The 19,341-nt window shown below is 38.2% G+C and overlaps 1 protein-coding gene and 1 pseudogene across 1 annotated transcript; both read left to right on the top strand.

Moving 5' to 3' along the window:
• Positions 1 to 1,376: 1,376 nt before the first annotated feature.
• On the top strand, positions 1,377 to 7,256 carry LOC136168751 (olfactory receptor 8B3-like). The gene is made up of 2 exons (XM_065936445.1): positions 1,377 to 1,400; positions 6,318 to 7,256. Exon 2 carries the CDS (start codon positions 6,324 to 6,326, stop codon positions 7,254 to 7,256), a length of 933 nt encoding a protein of 310 aa, XP_065792517.1. The 5' UTR covers positions 1,377 to 1,400; positions 6,318 to 6,323.
• A 6,891-nt stretch (positions 7,257 to 14,147) lies between these two features.
• LOC136169243 (olfactory receptor 8B8-like) lies at positions 14,148 to 17,888 on the top strand (annotated as a pseudogene).
• Positions 17,889 to 19,341: the final 1,453 nt, after the last annotated feature.

Genomic DNA, 19,341 nt, shown 5'->3' with positions numbered 1-19,341 from the left:
TCTTGTATCCCTCCTATATTCATTTTTCTTTTTTTTTCTATCTTTTGGGAGCCTGACATTAAAGACCAGGACTTTTAAGAAGCATACACACAAATATTAGAAAGTCTTCATGCTTGTATAGTGAGAGGTGCAAGCTCAGAAAGACCAGAGAACTTAAGTTTTGCCTGAGCCTGACCCTCAGCACAGAGATTGCCTATAACAAGTGAAACTACAAATATAAAAAGGGAGATCAAGATAGCACAGTAGGAAGACAGTGGGTTCACCTTCCCTGAAGAACATATCAGACTACAAACCACATACAGAGCAACTCTTGCTGAAATCAACCTGGGGAGTAGCAGAACAGCTGTTCACATCCAAGGCTGTAAAGAGAGATCCACATGGAGTCTGGTTGGAACGTAAACTGATACAGCCATTATGTGAAACATTATGGAGGTTCCTCAGAAAAGTAAAAATAGAATCACTGTATGATTCAGCAATTCGTACCCTGGGTATATATCTGAAGAAAATGAAAGCACTGATTCTAACTCCATTGTTCATAGCAGCATTATTTATAATTGCGAAGGTGTGGAAGCAACCTGTGTCCATTGGTAAATGAATGGGATGAAACGAATTTGGAATATATATGCACTAGGTACTACTCAGTAAAAAAAAAAAAAGAAAGTTTGCTATTGGACCTGGAAGAGTATTACGCTTAGTGAAATAAGTCATATAGAGAAAGATAAATTCTGTACTTTTCACTTATAAATGGAATACAAAAATTAAAATAAATGAATGAATAACTATGCTGTTAATACAACTAATATGATACTAATAAAACAATGTAAATCAACTATGCTTTCATTAAAAATTAATTAATTAATTAAAAAACATTTCTAGGATTAATGTTAAGGAGGTTACCGCCTGTGTTTTCTTCTAGAAATTTTATGGTTTCAGGTCTTTCACTTAATTAATTCTCTAATCCATTTTGAATTAATCTTTGTTTTTGGTGTAAGATAATGGGCTAATTTTACTCTTTTACTTGCCACAGATCTTCATTAGATTCATTTTTGGTAGGTTGTGTGTTTCTAGGAAAATCTCTTCAATATTTTTGGTATATTTCTTAGAGCAATTTTTTTTAAGTTAGTTCCAATATTATTTAAGACAAAAGTCCCCATCAGTGGGAGCTGTTTACTTAGATTATTGCTGAAATGATTTCCAATTGAGACTAGTTCCCTTCACTGATAGGGATTTTCATACTTCGTAACTCTATTCCTTAATACACAGGACAATTAACAAATTATTTTTTTTCACACGAGGTTGTAGTTCTGATACAGAAGGAAAGCTTATTTTAGGATACTTGAAATTTTAAGAAATCTGTCCCCTAAAACCTAGTGTTCTTTCTTTCCTTTGCCAAGAGTTATGTTTTAGACTATGTAGACAATTTATCAACAGGAATTAGTAAATCTAAGAAAAAACCTTTTTCCTATAAGTCATTGATAGGACAGTTAATATGCTTAGTAGGGTAAACCCCAGATAACTGCACTTCTCTTCTAATGATACATGTATTGTAACGCTGTGGGATTTGCTATGACACATTTCTAAGTTCTGTTGTCCAGAAATGCAATTATTCATTGCCTTTGACCCAGGGTTTCTATTCTTTTTGTCTGTTTAAAAGTTCAATATATGACAATATTTGAGTATAAGAACATCCCTCAATCATGGCTACTTGCTTTGAAATGGGGAGCTTTGCTTGTTAAAATGATTCTTGTGAAGAGAGTCTGATGTCTCTTTTTAATATCACAAACTTTTCTGGAGTTTCCTAGAAGGATATCTAATCATAATTCACATAATTAATAATTTTCTCCTTATTTGGATTCTTTTCCAAAATGCTACATCATGAATTTCCCCATTCTACCTAATTGGGTGAGGATAGCTTTTTCAAACTCCAGTGTGATATACTGGAATGATCCTAAACATAGATCTTAGGTTGTAGATACAGAGAATGAAGGAAAAAATTCAAAGTGAAACCGAAAATTAAAGTGTCAAAATGTGTAATCTTTGAGTGAAGATTACTGCAGACTGAATGTTTGTGTCTTCCTGAAATTCATATGCTGAAACCTAATCCTCAATGTGATGGCCTTAGGAGCTGAGAACTGTGGTAGCTGATTACATCATAAGGATAGAGATTTCATGGGTGGGATCAGTGCTTTTATAAAAGAGACAGCAGAGAGGTTTCCTTTCATCCTGAGAGGATATAGCAAGAAATGGCAGGCTCTGAACCAAGAAGAGGAACCTCACCAGGCACTGAATCTTCCAATGCCTTGATCTTGGACTTCCTTGGATCCAGAACTTTGAGAAATAAACTTACTTTTTTATAAAGCCCCCCAATCTGTAGATTTTACTCTGTGTGTGTGTGTGTGTGTGTGTGTGTGTGTGTGTGTGCGTGCATGTGTGTGTTAGTTCTCAGTCACGTCTGACTCTTTGCCATCCTATGGGCTGTAACACATCAGGCTTCTCTGTCCTGAATTCCCATGGAATTTTCCAGGCAAGAATGCTGGAGTGGGTTGCCATTCCTTTCTCCAGGGGATCTTTCTCCAGGGTATCTTCTCCTGCACTGTAGGCAGATACTTTAACATCTGAACCACCAGGGAAGCCCCAGATTTTATTGTAGCAGCCAAAATGGAATCATACAATGTCTTTTAATCTTTTCAATATTTTTCCCTTTAGAGTTGCCTTGCAAAAAATATCCCATATTTGCGGTAGCACAGGTCATTGGTCTGGGTTTTGAATTGTGACCACTGCTTATTCTGTGCAGTTTGACAAATCTCAGAGTCTGGTACTTTCTTTTACTACTATGGGGACCCTGCTATATAGGTAAAAATGATACTGTTTTTTCCTACTAAATGTTGTTTATTCACTAGTTTGTGTCTGACTCTTCTGTGGCCCCATGGACTCTAGACCAGTAGACTCCTCTGTCCATGGGATTTCCCAGGAAAGAGTATTGGAGTGGGTTGGCAATTTATTCTCCAGTGTATCTTCCTGATCCAGGGATTGAACCCACATCTCCTTTGCAAGTAGATTCTTTACCACTGAGTCACTAAGGAAGTCCCATTTGATCTGTATGCATGTGTGTAAATAAATACATACTTATGTATTCTTTAGGCTTCTCTGGTGGCTCAGATGGTAAAGAATCCTCCTGCAGTGAAAGAGGTGCAGATTCAATCCCTAGGTTGGGAAGATACCCTGGAGAAGGAGCTACTTTTTCCAGTATTCTTGCCTGGAGAAGTCCATGGGCAGAGGAGCATGTGGACTATAGTCCCTGGGGTCGCAAAGAGTCGGACATGACTGAGTGACATTCTATGTTCTCTCTATTCCTTTCTTCAGCTTCATGATTTCTGTTTAGTATTTTTTTTGTTGTTTTTTTTGTTTTGTTTTTTTAATTTTATTTTATTAGTTGGAGGCCAATTACTTCACAGCATTTCAGTGGGTTTTGTCATACATTGACACGAATCAGCCATAGAGTTACACGTATTCCCCATCCCGATCCCCCCTCCCACCTCCCTCTCCACCCGACTCCTCTGGGTCCTCCCAGTGCACCAGGCCCGAGCACTCATCTCATGCATCTCACCTGGGCTAGTGTTAGTATTTTTAAGTTTTCTGAATCTTTGTGAAATTGGTTATGTATTTTTCCCTGATTAGAGTAAACATGATACTTTTTTGACTCTGTGTCAGGTAATTTACATATCCATTCCATTAAAGTCAGTTTGCAGTGCTTTTTCTTAATCTTTTTAAAGAAAATATTTCAGAATATCTTCATTTTTATACACTCTCTTTTTTGGTGTGTGCACATTACACAAAACACCCATCTGTCCTAATTTTCTTTTTTTTATTTTTATTTTTTTTAAATTTTTATTAGTTAAAGGCTAATTACTTTACAATATTGTAGTGGTTTTTGCCATACATCGACATGAATCAGCCATGGATTTACATGTGTTCCCCATCCCAATTCCCCCTCCCGCCTCCCTCCCCACCCCATCCCTCTGGGTCTTCCCAGTGCACCAGCCCTGAGCACACGTCTCATGCATCCAACCTGGGCGAGTGATCAGTTTCACCCTTGATTGTATACTTGTTTCAATGCTGTTTTCTCAGAACATCCCACCCTCGCCTTCTCCCAGACAGTCTCAAAGTCTGTTCTGTATATCTGTGTCTCTTTTTCTGTTTTGCATATAGGGTTATTGTTACTATCTTTTAAAATTCCATATATATGCATTAGTATACTGTATTGGTCTTTAACTTTCTGGTCTGTCCTCATTTTCATGGGCTGGCATTGTACTGGAGCCTGGCCAATGTGGACCACTCAACCTTTGTTTTAGTTCAGCCTTCTATCTTGGTTCTTAGTGGGCTTAGTCCACAAGCAGCCGCCAGATATGCTGTGTCCTGAGATGTATGGCACACTTCCTTCCTCTCCAGGGAAAGCTATAAGAGAGGAGTTTTCAGTACTTTGTTCTATGCTGATCTGGTGAGGGGGAGCTATAGTGGCTTCCAGCCCAATCCATCATCTTGGTTCTCTCTCATCCACGATAGCTACAGAATTCTGTATCCTCGGTCCCTTATGCTTTCTGACACACAGGCTGTCTTGAAGCTAGTCTCCTGGACACCCTGAAGAAAAGTTGGGGCATTGGCCACATAATGCATACCTTTCCTTTCCCAGGGAGAAGCTAGAACTGGGGAATTGGCCCCAACATGAAGGTTCTTTGGAAAAATAAGTATTATGAAAAGAGAATTTCCTGAATTTCTCTAACAGTTTCTGTATAACTAATTTCACACATTACTAGGAGTTGGACCTTTTTTAGTCTCTGGAATGTATAATCTCTATGAAAGTGAAAGTTGCTCAGTCGTGTCCAACTGTTTGCAACCCCACGGACTATGAAGTCCATGGAATTCTCCAGGCCAGAATACTGGAACGGGTAGCCATTCCCTTCTCCAGGGGATCTTCACAACCCAGGGGGTAGAACCCAGGCCTCCTGCATTGCAAGAAAATTCTTTACCAGCTAAGCCACCAGGGAAGCCCAAAATATATTTTGGTTGCACCACGTGGCATGTAGGATCTTAGTTCCCTGACCAGGGATTGAACACAACCCCCTGCAATGGAAGCTGAGTATTAACCACTGGACTGCCAGGGAAGTCAATAATCCTTATAGTGAAGGGAAAACTTGAGTAAACTTTAGAATCCCTAAGGGACAAAAGATACATAATGGTCATATTTGTAAATAAAATCCCCTCAGGTCCCTATTACATTTAGAATGTTTCCTTGGGGAAGTGTCTGAGCAAGCTTCTGCCCTGGGATAACTGAGTGTATGACATCATTACACTCACGTTAAATTTTCTGTGACTTACCAAGTGGCAAAGATGATAATAATAAAAACTCAATTTGCTCAAAAATTATGAGCTGTAGTTCTGAAAGATTTATAGTACATATGAGACATTAAGTGTAGGCTGCATCCTCTTAGAAACAAAGGAAAGAAAGCCTCAGAGCCTGAAGTTGCTCTTCCAAGACATGGGGATAAGAATTCAGATAAGGAAATAGCAAGGTTTGATGGCCTAAGGAAGGTGAGTTTCTGAATCCCACTTATATTAATGCCCTCCTTTTCTGATGAATGTTCAGGGGTCTAAGATAGATGACTTTAATTTTTGTAGTCCTGAAAATCAGTGAAACTGGTAGAAGGATATGTTAAAAGATGGGTGCAGGGAAAGTTTAAAGATATTAATTTGCTCAGAGAATGCATTATCTCAATCAGTTCCATCCAAGGACATCTCACTTTTCTATATTTATGGTTTTTGTGACATGGAGCAGTAACTTAATCCCTCCTAGATTCTGGTCCCTTAGTTTTGGTTCAGAAAATCTACTTGATTCTTATTCCACCAAGTCTAACATATGTTGGAGGTCAGTACCAGGTTGGTGGGGTTACTGCTTCCAATTTTACTGTGAAGAGATGGGTCATGTGAAAGAAGAATTGATGAAAGAGAGAAGCGTGACTATGTCCTAGTCTAAACTTCTCCACAATCCTGTGGTTTTTACAATAGTCATTTGCGTAGGGAACCAATGTGCTTCATGCTGCAGGCTAAGTTTTGATAAATTTTGCTCATATAGCTTATAAAGACTAATGAAAGAATGCCCAAGTCACTCAGTTTCATGATAATGATAAAACAGACTATGGTCCACATTGATCAGGTCTCAGATCTTGCCAGGGCATACAACATTCTTCAGAGAACAGATGTTGGAGGAGTCGAATTTTTCTCCATGTAATACATTCTCCTCTGTCCACAGATTCTCTTAGAGAAGAATGACTTCTGGAAATGATTCATTTGTGACTGAATTCCTTCTACTGGGATTAACAGATCAACCTGATCTCCAACTCCCCTTGTTCTTCCTGTTCCTAGTAATATATACAGTCACTGTGTTGGGAAACTTGGGCATGATAACTTTAATTGGGATGAATTCACATCTACACACTCCCATGTACTTTTTCCTCTTTCACTTGTCCTTCATAGATTTCTGTTATTCTTCTGTGTTTACACCAAAAATGCTAATTACCTTCATATCAAAGAATAATATTATTTCTTATGTGGGGTGCATGACCCAGCTTTACTTTTTGTGTTTTTTTGCTATTTCTGAAATCTATGTGCTGACATCAATGGCCTATGATCGCTATGCGGCCATCTGTAACCCACTTTTGTATAATGTTATCATGTCCCCTAAAGTGTGTACCAGCCTTGTCCTTGGTTCCTACTTGATGGCATTTTCTGGTGCCATGGCTCACACTGGAAACATGTTGACACTGACTTTCTGTGATGCAAACACCATCAACCATTTTTTCTGTGACGTGCTCCCTCTTCTCCAACTCTCCTGCACAAGTACCCAGGTCAATGAGCTGGTAATTTTCATTGTGGTGGGCATCAATATCATTGTGCCCAGTCTCACCATCTTTGTCTCTTATGGTCTCATCTTTTCCAGCATCCTCCACATCAAGTCCATGGAAGGAAGATTCAAAGCCCTCAGCACCTGCAGTTCCCACATAATTGCTGTTTCCCTATTCTTTGGCTCAGCTGCATTTGTGTATCTCAAACCATCTTCTGCTGGGTCCAAGGATGAGGGAAAAATTTCTTCTGTCTTTTATACCAATACTGTTCCCTTGCTGAACCCTTTAATTTATAGCTTGAGGAACAAAGACGTTAAGCTTGCTCTGAAAAAAACCCTGAATAGGAGACAGTTTTGATCAAAAGTATCTGCCTGTGCAGTTGGTTATATGACAATGAGATTCTGTGCTTTAATTATATATTATTTGTGGCAGCCTTTTGATCCATTTTTTTCCCCTTAACCTGGCAAAGGAAATTTGAGTCTTTATTCATAAGCAATGTCTATTCTTTTTGGAGTAGGTCTTTTTTTTTTCCTCATGATGACAAAATATCTTCTCTACCTTTTTTTCCTGTTTAGTAATAGCTTTAATTAAATCATAATATTATCTCTATCCTTTTATATCATTGTCACTTTTGAACTCTTTTATTTTTTCATTGTCTAGAACATTATACATGGTCTTCAAATAATGGCATTCTGTAACACTAGAGTGTCACTGTATGACTGAGAGTGTTTTAGTCTGTCACTTGCTACTAAAAGCATGAATTAAATATTTCTACTCTTTTCATGCCCCAGCTGGCAAGAATGTCAGAGTTAAAAGGTTCTATGATGACTATCAAGGATAATCCATTTTATATATATAAATGCTATGCTTCAAGCTTCTTTTGTCAAAGAGCTATTTTTTTTTAACCTTAGTATACAAGCATTGACATAACAGTTTATCAAACTATATTTATTTAAGCAGGCAAAAGTAAAGATTAGAGTTGATAGATTTACTTAAGTCATCTAGCTTTATAAAGGAAAATTGATTTCAAGTTTGCTACTTTGTAATCTATTTTGCTGTTACCTTCTCCTATTACTTTTATTTCAGTAATGGTAGAATTTGAGAAAACACTGCTAATTTCAAAGGTGACTCTGCCTTGTCCCAAGATGATAAATGAATTTCCCTCAGTGTGGCTATTACTTTTTTAGTTATTTTGTAGAAAACAACTTGATTGTTCTTTTTGTTGGGACAGAGGAAAACTTTGGGTTAATATATTGGGGATCAGATTGGCTCAAACAAGGAAGTTACTTTTTCTGAAACAAAATTTTAAAAATTGAATTTAGAAAGTTTGCAACTATCTATAATTCAGGGGCAGGACATGTGAGAAAAAGGAGCCTAAATCATGTCAATATGTCAGGACTCAGAGAGACACACATGGTCAGTATATAAGAGGTCCCCCATGGGAATGGTCATGATACTATTTCAATCTGAATTTATATTGCATTGATTATTGTAAATACATTCCAGTGTCCATAAAGCCTGATAAAATTATAATGCACAGTGTCCATATGTTAGTAGTTATTGGAAATGAAGATGGAAAAGTTATAGCCATGTTTGGGGAATCAGGTAGAGAAAGAACAACTCTTTAGGAGACAAAATTGTTGTTCAGTAGCTTTAGTCACATCTAACTCTGTGACCCAATGGACTCTAACCTGACAGGCACCTCTGTCCATGGGATTTTCCAGGCAAGAATACTGGAGTGGGTAGCCATTTTCTTCTCCAGAGGATCTTCCTAACCCAGGGATCAAACCTTTGTCTCCTGCACTGACAGACAGATTCTTTACCACTGAGCCACTTGGGAGGCCCCAGGAGATAAAATAGCTAGGGATAACTGGAACTCAATTATGAAAAAGAAATTTAGAATGAAGAATGTTAGATAATGGAAGCCTTTATCTATTCCTTTCTCCATCCTGGAAAGCCCTAGATATATTGTGGAGGTCACATAATTTATTTGGATGATAAAAGCATAATTTATTTGAATTATAAAAAGAAAAGAAAACTAAACCCACAGGACAGGAGGAGTCAGAAAGGACTAAATAACACCTTCTTGTTGGCTTCCATATGCTATTTCCATTTGGATTTTTAGGTGTGAAAACCTTGAGCTGCAGCTGGTACAACAATGAGAAAATGAAAAAATTTTTTAAAAATATTGGATGAATAAAGCAAGTTGTGACCATGGCTTTTCTGGAAAGGATATTGAATTATCATCATTTTGGGGAAAAAAGTTTAACAAAGTCAAATCTAAAAATCCTCAACTCAATGTATCAAGTCAGTTAAATATTTTAGAAAATACCTTTGTTGATATTCACCATTTGCCACATTCCTAGTCGTCTCCACACAGTATTCAGTTATTTTAAAATTCAATATAACTGGTTTATTGGTCTGTTAGTTTTTTAGATGCTGAGATTGTTAAACCCTGTCTTAGTTTAAAAAGACCACTCATTCTCCTCCCCCGATCCCAATATCAACACAATTTATTTTAACCTTTTAAGTTCTAGTTATGTGAAATAGTTGATCTTGGCTTCAGCTTTCTGCTTTTTTCCCTTTCTTTTATTCACTCTTCATTTTGAAAAACTTGTTTTCTTTGTTGAAAGAAAAGTGTATATAAACAGATATGAAAGATATCAGTGCTACTTGGAAATCTGTGGACATCTCAGAGGTGTGCCCACCAGGTTATACGTTCTATCACAATTCAAGGTGGTCACAAGAGTGGCTGAAACCCAGTTACTAATCTTTCATGAACATCAAAATACAAACGGAATGTGCTTCATTTACAGAAAAAAATAAAGTTTCCTTGAAAGCAATTTGTCTTTGACTAATCGGAAAAATTTAATAAAATAATTTAAGTAGTATTTGTTATAATAAAGAGTGGTGACATTTCTAAGGAGATAACTTAACAGAGAGTTGAGCAATTTGAACACATGTTAGTTAGCAATAAGTACTGAGTCTATCTATTTGGACTTCTTTCAAAAGAGAGCAATCAAGTCAGGGTATTTTACTTTCACAGCATAGCTATTCTTAGTTGTTTTTGCTTTTTAATGTTCATGAATGGAGCTGAAAAGTAACAAGGGAAATTGTTGAAATTTTCACAACTGAGAGTCCATCAGGTAAGCCATGGAATTTGATTGTACTTATGTAATAAATAGAACTGAAAGCTCTGGTTTTCTAGTTTTAACAAAAAATGGTTCTCTGAGTCACAGACCAGAAAGCTCCTAAATTACATCCTGAAAAATGGTAGAGGTTAACTATCACTAGTTAAAATGGTAAAGCATAAATAGAGTCACAAATGTAGTGAACAAACTTTTGGTTACTAATAAGGGAAGAGGCTTCCATGGTGGCTCAGACAGGTAAGAAATCATCCTGTAATGCGGAAGACCCTGGTTCAATCCCTGGGTTGGAAAGATCCTCTGGAGAAGAAAGTGGCTGCCCACCCCAATATTCTTTCCTGGAGAATCTCCAAGGACATAGAAACCTGGTGGACTATAGTTCATGGGGTCACAGAGAGTCCCTTGGACAGCAAGGAGATCAAACCATTCAATCCTAAAGGAAATCAACTCTGAGTATTCATTGGAAAGACTGATGTTGAAGCTCCAATAGTTTGGCCACCTGATGCCAAGAAGCGATTCACTGGAAAAAACTCTGATGCTGTGAAAGGTTGAGGGCAGGAGGAGAAGAGGATGACAGAGGATGAGATGGATGGATGACATCATCGACTCAATGGACATGAGTTTGAGGAAACTCTGGGAAATAGTGAAGGATAGGGAAGCCTGGCATGCTGCAGTCCATGGGGTCACAAAGAATCAGACAAGACTGAGCAACTGAACAACAAAAAAAGAAGAGGAGGAGGAGGAGGAGGGGTGAATTAGGACATTGGGACTGACATATAAACACTTCTATGTATAATATAGACAACTAGTGAGAACCTCTTATATAGCACAAGAACCTCTACTCAATGCTCTGTAGTGACTTACATGCGAAGGAAATAAAAAAAAAAAGAGTGGTTATATGTATACGTATGACTGATTCAATTTGCAGTACAGCAAGAAACTAACACAGCATTGTAAAGAGAAATTATGCTGCAATAGAAATTAATTAAAAAGTTAAACCTATTAAGCACCATCTAGACCAGTGATATCCAATTTAAATATACTTCTAGTCCCACATGTGATTTCAAACTTTCTGCTAGCTGAATTAAAAAGGTAAAAGAGAAAGATGTGACATTAATTATAATAATGTTTCCTGTAACTCGATAGATATAGAATATTATCTCTTCAACATGCAACCTAAAAAAAAAAAATTAAGATATTTTTACCTTTTATTGTGTACTAAGCCTTAAAATGTTCTCAGAACAGCCCAAATAAATGTGACACTAAATTTTTAAATTAAAAACACTTGATCTCTATTTATATTTCACAAAATTTACAATTGGAGAGATAGAGTCCCACACATAAATTATTCCAAACACGTTCTTGGGCTGTCTCTAGCTGTGGTGAGTGGTTGTTGCTCTCAAGTTGCGACTGGTGAGCTCAGTAGTTGTTGCACTTGGGCTCTAGACCATGGGCTTCAGTAGTTGTGGCCCAAGGGCTCAGTGGTTGTGGCGAATGGAATCAGTTGCCCTAGGACGTGTGGCATCTTCCCTTACCAGGAATTGTACCCACATCCCCTGCATTGGCAGATGGATTCTTTACTACTGGACTACCAGGAAATTTCAATGGCCATACATTTTTTGTCATTTAAAAATAAAATAAAATATCTTATTTCATTAAATAGTAACATTTTCATACTTTTGCAGTTTTAGTGAGATAAAATTGACTGTATACGGTTAGTGAAAATGAAAGTCACTCAGTGGTGTCCGACTCTTTGTGATCCCATGGAGTATACAGTCCATGGAATTCTCCAGGCCAGAATGCTGGAGTGGGTAGACATTCCCTTCTCCAGGGTATCTTCCCAACCCAGGGATCAAACCCAGGTCTCCCTCAGTGCAGGCATATTCTTTACCAGATGAGCCGCAAGGGAAGCCCAAGAATACGGAGGTGGGTAGCCTATCCCTTCTCCAACTGATCTTCCCGACCCAGGAATTGAACTGGGGTCTCCTGCATTGGAAGCAGATTCTTTACGAACTGGGCTTTCAGGGAAGCCCAATTTTAGGGAACATGGTTCAAGTTGGTGACATAGGAAGATCCTAAGTTCACCTCTTTCTATGAATGCAGTGAATCTACAGCTACATATGAAACAATCACCTCTGAAAAAGATCTGAAAACTAGCAGAGCACAAAGGTGAGAAAAAGGCCACACTGAGGTAGATAGAACAGGCTGAGGTACAGTCTCTATAAACTCCACCACAGTGCACAAACCAAAAATGGTGAGGGGACACACAAACCTGTTTTTTGTCCTGTTCCAATTCTGATATAGAAGAAAATTGTTATTTTAGAACTCATAAAATTAAAAGATAGCTTTCTCCTGAAGACCCAGTGCTCCTTTCCTCCTTTAATAAGAGTTATTTTCCCTGGGACCCAGGTCTCCTGCATTGGTAGGTGGATTCTTCACTGCTGAGCCACCAGGGAAGCCCCTGTCTCTACGATAAGCTCCATTTAAAAGTGATTATTGCTCAGCAGGTGGTGTAAAAAATCATTCCATTTCCTTTTATAAAGAAATAATAATAGTATTTTACGAAGTTGTGGTTTCACAAATATGATATTAAGTCTTTTCAAAATGCTGTTTCTTAAAGGAATGAAGACAACTTTATGATTGGATGATTGTTCAGTAAAAGAAAGAGGCTCTTTTCCTTTGTGTAAGTGAAAACTACTTTCAGTTTTCTTTTTTCTTCTGTTTTTGTTCCAGGAATCCAAAATTTGGCTGAAATATCCTTTTTTCAGAAAACAAATTTTTCTTGTTATAATGTAACACACATTTGTCTGGTATTTAAAAAAAAATGAAGAATGAATAACACAAAATTTTTGAACTCTGAAAATTCATAAATATATAAAACATAAAAATCATGAGTAGTTCCATTACTCAGAGATACCAACTGTTATCTGTTTAATATACACCACTCATGAACTTTAAACTGCCTTTTATATAAGCATTTATTAATATATTTGTGTATTTATGTGTGTGTGTATTTTTCTTCTTAACAAAAATAAGATTTTAGTGAGGCATTTTTTTTTTAAATTTCAGTAAACATAAAAGCACCAAAAAAAAAGTTATTTTCGAGACTGTGCAGAGAATTTATGGATTAGGAAATCTCACAGGGAGCATTTTTCCTATAAATGAATCACTGATAGGCCAGTTAATTGATATTCCCTGGTAGCTCAGCTGGTAAGAATCCACCTGTAATGCAGGGTACCCCAGTTCAATTCCTGGGTCAGGAAGATCCCCTGGAGAAGGGATAGACTACACACTCCAGTATTCTAGGGCTTCCCTGGTTCCTCAGATGGTAAATAATCCATCTGCAATGAGGGACACATGGGTTCGATCCCTGGGTTGGGAAGATCACCTGGAGGAGGGCATGGCAACCCACTCCAGTATTCTTTCCTGGAGAATCCCATGGACAGAGGAGCCAGGTGGGTTACAGTCCATGGGGTCTCAGAGAGATGGACAAGACTGAGCCAGTAAGCACAGCACCAGCACTGATTTGCTAGGACTCATTTCTGAATCATATTGTCCAGAAATGCAATTTTTCATTGCCTTTACACCCAGCTTCAGTATGGCTGGCTTCACGCGTGAACTGGGTGAAAGATTTTCTTAACAAGTTTCTGAATTTCTTACGTGTTCACTATATAAATTATATTTGCATCAGTTGTTTCTGTAGTAAAAAAAAAAGAGACTAGGGCTTCCTCTTCTGTAATCTAAATGAACAGAAAATGGGAGGTGGGAAATGGACAATCCCTAAGTGAAGGGAAAAGAGTAAACTATGGAATCTCTAGGGGACTGACAGATTAAGGTACAGAATGTAAATGCAATCCCCCCAGGTCCCTATTATACGTAGACTGTTTTCCTGTGGAAGAGACTGAGCAAGTTCTGCCACATTTATAGCTGAATGCATTCTAGTATTACACTGACATTAAGTCTTCTGTGACTTACTAAGTGATGAAACTAATAATAATGAAGAATGTTTATTTTTCTCTGCTGCTTGAGTGGACTGAAAGTCATAAACATAAATTGTGATCTATATTTGTAAAAGATTTTGAAGTCAAATCAGAAAAAACATATGCATTCTCTTAGAATCAAAGGAATCAAAGCTTCAGAACTTGAAGTTGCTGCACTAAGACCAGAGGGTAAAACCAATGATAAGAAAGCCCTGGGGTTTTCTGGAGACAGGAAGGTGAGTTTCTGAATTCCATTTGTTCATGTCCTTCTTGTTTGAAATGGAAGTCCAAGGATCTAAGATATGACAACTTATTTCCCAATTTTGCATCATGATACTCAAACAAAACTTATTCAATGCAGGAATTAGTGAATGATCATAGATACTAGGGGCCTAAAAGTGTGATTTAGACAGTCAGTAGGTCCCCTCTCCATGGATGGAAGTCTCACTCATCTATAGTTACAGCTTTTACTCCGTGGTGTGGGGTGAAGAGTTAACCTCTCATAAACTCTGGCTGTTTAGTTTTAGTTAAGCAATTTTCTTTGTTCTCACCCCACCAGGTCTAATCTGCTTTAGAGACCAGCACCTAAGTGCTAGAGTCTCTGCTTACAGTCTTATTGGTGAGTGGAGATTTCTAGTGAATGGAGAAATGTTGAGATGTGGGAAGAGTGAGTCAATCCCGGTCCAAAACTTTCCTTTATCCACTCTGTTTTTTTCCCCAGGCTGTCGAGTCTGCACAGGGCAGTCATTTCCTTCCTTCTGTAGGCTAAGTTTTGATACTCTTTGCTACTTAGTTTACAAAGATCCAGTTCAGTTGGGTTCAGTCACTCTTTGCGACCCCATGGACTGCAGCACACCAGGTCTCCCTGTGCATCACCAACTCCCAGAGCTTACTCAAACTCATGTCCATTGAGTCGGTGATGCCATCTAGCCATCTCATCCTCTGTCATTCCCTTCTCCTCCTGCCTTCAATCTTTCCCAGCATATGGATATTTTCCAGGGAGCCGGTTCTTCACATCAGGTGGCCAAAGTATTAGAGTTTCAGCTTCAGCATCAGTCCTTCCAATAAATATTCAGGACTGATTTCATTTAAGATGGACTGGTTGGATCTCTTTGCAGTCCAGGGGACCCTCAAGAGTCTTCTCCAACACCACAGTTCAAAAGCATCAATTATTCGCTGCTCATCTTTCTTTATAGTCCAACTCTCACATGACTACTGGAAAAAACATAGCTTTGACTAGACAGACCTTAGTCGGCAAAGCAATGTCTCTGCTTTTTAATATGCTGTTTAGGTTGGTCATAAATTTTCTTCCAGGGAGCAAGAGTCTTTTAATTTCATGGCTGCAGTCACCATCTGCAATGATTTTGAAGTCCCAAAAAATAGTCTCTCACTGTTTCTGCTGTCTCCCCATCTATTTGCCAAGAAAAGATGGGACCAGATGCCATGATCTTAGTTTTCTGAATGTTGATCCTCAAGCCAACTTTTTCACTCTCATCCTTCACTATCATCAAGAGGTTCTTTAGTGCTTCACTTTCTGCCATAAGGGTGATGTCATGTGCATATCTGAAGGCCCTTGATATTTCTCCCAGCAATCTTGATTCCCACTTGTGCTTCATCCATTCCAGTGTTTCTCATGATGTATTCTGCATATAAATTAAATAAGCAGAGTGACAATATACAGCCTTGACACACTCCTTTCTCTATTTAGAACCAGCCTGTCATTCCATGTCAAGTTCTAACTGTTGCTTCCTGACCTGCACACAGATGTCTCAAGAGGCAGGTCAGGTAGTCTGGTATTCCCATCTCTCTCTCTCTCTCTCTTTTTTTTTTTTTTTAGGATGGGGCAATTTATTCAAAGCAAAAGGAAGAGGACAAAGGTCCTGAGTTTTTGCAAACAAAATCTCTGCAATAATTTTGTAAAATCAGCAGGATTGTTATATCCATCCCATCTCTTTAAGAACTTTCCACAGTTTGTTTTGATCCACCCAGTCTAAGGATTTGGCATAGTCAATAAAACAGTGAAGTGAAGTCACTCAGTCGTGTCCGACTCTTTGTGACTCCATGAACTGTAGCCCACCAGGCTTCTCCATCTATGGGGTTTTCCAGGCAAGAATACTGGAGTGGGTTGCCATTTCCTTCTCCAGGGGATCTTCCCCACCCAGGGATCGAACCCAGGTCTCCTGCATTGAAGGCAGACGTTTTACCCTCTGAGCCACCAGGGAAGTCCCAATAAAGCAGAAGTAGATGTTTTTCTGGAACTCTCTTGCTTTTTTGATGATTCAGTGGATGCTGGCAACCTGATCTCTGGTTCCTCTGCCTTTTCTAAAACCAGCTTGAACATCTGGAAGTTCGTGGTTCATGTACTGTTGAAGCCTGGCTTGGAGAATTTTGAGTGTTGTTTTACTAGCGTGTGAGATTAGTGCAACTGTGAGGTAGTTTGAGCATTCTTTGGCATTGCCTTTCTTTGGGACTGGAATGAAACCTTACCTTTTCCAGTCCTGTGGCCACTGCTGAGTTTTCCAAATTTGTTGGCATATTGAGTGCAACACTTTCACAGCATCATCTTTTAGGATTTGAAATAGCTCAACTGGAATTCCATTACCTCCAATAGTTTTGTTCATAGTGATGCTTCCTAAGGCCCACTTGACTTTCCATTTCAGGATGTCTTGCTCTAGGTTAGTGATCACACCAGATGCAAAAAAGCAAAAATTCCTTTTCATGATAATGGTAGCACAGTTCCATGAGAGAGTATCTAAGACAATTCTGTGAGTCCAGGCTGGGTTACTCTCAGATATTCCCAGCCCAAACACCACACTTGTGAGAAGAGGTATTGTGTGAAAATTGAATCATTGTTCTCTATGTAACCTTTTTCTTCTGTGCTCACAGATCACCTTAGAAAAGAGTGGCTCCTGGAAATGGCTTTTTTGTGACCAAATTCATTCTGTTGGGATTAACAAACCAACTCCAAATCCCTGTATTCTTCCTGTTCCTAGGAATCTACATGGTCACTGTGCTGGGAAGTTTGGGATTGATAATCCTAATTGCACTGAATTCACACCTACACACCCCAATGTACTTTTTCCTGTTTAACTTCTCTTTCATAGACCTCTGTTATTCTTCTATATTCACACCCAAAATGCTGACTAACTTCACATCAAAGAAGAATATTATTTCTTACCTGGGGTGCATGACCCAGCTCTACTTCTTCTGTTTTTTTAATCATTTCTGAATGCTATGTGCTGACATCAATGGCCTATGATCGCTATGTGGCCATCTGTAAGCCACTTTTGTATAATGTTGCCATGTCCCCTAAAGTGTGTTCTAGCCTAATGATTGGCTCATATTTTATGGCATTTTCTGGTGCCATGGCTCACACGGGATGCATGCTGAGACTGACCTTCTGTGATGCAAACACCATCAACCATTATTTCTGTGACATCCTCCCTCTACTCGAGCTCTCCTGCACAAGTACCTATGTCAGTGAGCTGGAAGTGTTCATTGTAGTGGGCACCAGTAGTGCCCAGTACATTGTAGTGTTCATTGTAGTGGGCATCGTGCCCAGTCTCAGCATCTTTGTCTTTTATGGTCTCATCCTCATCAACATCCTCCACATCAGCTCCACAGAGGGCAGGTCCAAAGCCTTCAGCACCTGCAGTTCGCACATCATTGCTGTTTCTCACTTCTTTGGATCAGGGGCATTTATGTATCTCAAACCACCTTCTGTTGTGTCTATTGATGAAGGGAAAATCTCTTCTGTCTTTTATATCAATATGGTTTCCATGATGAACCCACTAATCTATAGCCTGAGGAACAAAGATATTAAACTTAATCTGAGAAAAACCCTGAGTAGGAGACAGTTTTGATGAGAACTGTCTGTATGCATGAGTTACAAGACAGTGAGAAGTTGAGTGCTTAATTTCAGTGAAAATCTTCTTGCCATATTTTTTATTATCTTTTTTTACCTAGTATCTTAAAGAAATTTGAGTCCTGTTTGAATAATTTTTTTCCATTTTTATATATTTCTATCACTGTTTTCAAAATACATATAATTTCTTTTTCTTGCATAGTAATAATATTAAATAGTGAATATATTATCTCTTTTCATTATCATTTTGAATTTATTTTTACACGGGGAAAAGATGAATGGTATCCAAGTAAGGAATTACATAACACTAGACTGAAAATATATCAGTGGGGCTGTTTTTATCTATCAACTTGCAATAAGAATGATAAATAAGATACTCTGTTTCTACTCTTATCTTCCATATTTAACAAGGCAATAATAAACCTTCTTTAAATACCTTCTTTAGATTGTTGGTTCTAAGAGTAGCAAGGATAATCCATTTCCCATCTGTAAACATTTAAGTTTTAAGCTTCTTTTGGCAGTTTATTTTTCACCTTTGTAAGTCAAATTGACACATAGCCAATCATCAAAATTCATGTTTTGCATGTGTGGGAAAGTGAAGCCAAGTCTGGATAATGATTTACTTAAAGTCACACAGCTTTAGAAAGAAAAATTATAAACTAACTTCTTATCATTCTGACTTTAAGTGTATTATTCTTCAGTATACTCTATATACTCTTGATTATGTTATTCTATTTCAATGAGCATGAGATATAAGGAAACATTCCTGATTTAAAGTTGACTCTCCTCTGTCTCAGAATGACATATGAATTTTTCTCAAGGTGGGTATTCCTTTCTTCTTTTTAGCAAAACAGTTTGATTGTCTTTTGCTGTTGTTGTCAGAAAGAGAAAGCCTTTTAAGCTCATATGTTATAGAGATGATTTGCTCAAAAAGGGAAATTACTACTTCTGCAAAATTAAAAACCTGAATTTGGAATGCTTTCTAGTGTTTATACTTCAGAGAGCAGGGCACGAGCAGTAAGGATGCTCAGAAACATTTAATTATGTCAGGACTTAAGGAGGCATATGGTCAATAAATAAGATGTCCCAGTGTGGGACGTGGTCATGAGATTTAGGGACTCAGGCTCCCTTGTGGCTCAGCTGGTAAAGTATCTGCCTGCAATGCAGGAGACTTGGGTTTGATCCCTGGGTTGGGTAGCTACTCTGGAGTAGGGAACCCACTCCACTATTCTGGCCTGGAGAATTCCATGCATTGTATAGTCCCTGAGGTCACAAAGAATCAGATTTGACTGAGCCACATTCACTTTCATTCTGAAACTGTTTCCTGTTTTGCATATTTCACTATTCATAAATCTTTGATAAAACTATTTGCATAATGAGCACACTTGTTTAGTGTTTCGGAGAAGGGAAGTGGAAGAGCTGTGATTTCATTTGGGGAAGTGAATAGAGAG

Source organism: Muntiacus reevesi, chromosome 5, assembly GCF_963930625.1.
Source record: "Muntiacus reevesi chromosome 5, mMunRee1.1, whole genome shotgun sequence".
Lineage (NCBI taxonomy): Eukaryota > Metazoa > Chordata > Mammalia > Artiodactyla > Cervidae > Muntiacus > Muntiacus reevesi.
This window is presented reverse-complemented; position numbering and strand designations above follow the sequence as displayed.

What these genes read in the sequence shown, in the direction of transcription:
- LOC136168751 (XM_065936445.1), top strand. Translation starts at nt 6,324, where the DNA reads ATGACTTCTGGAAATGATTCATTTGTGACTGAATTCCTTCTACTGGGA.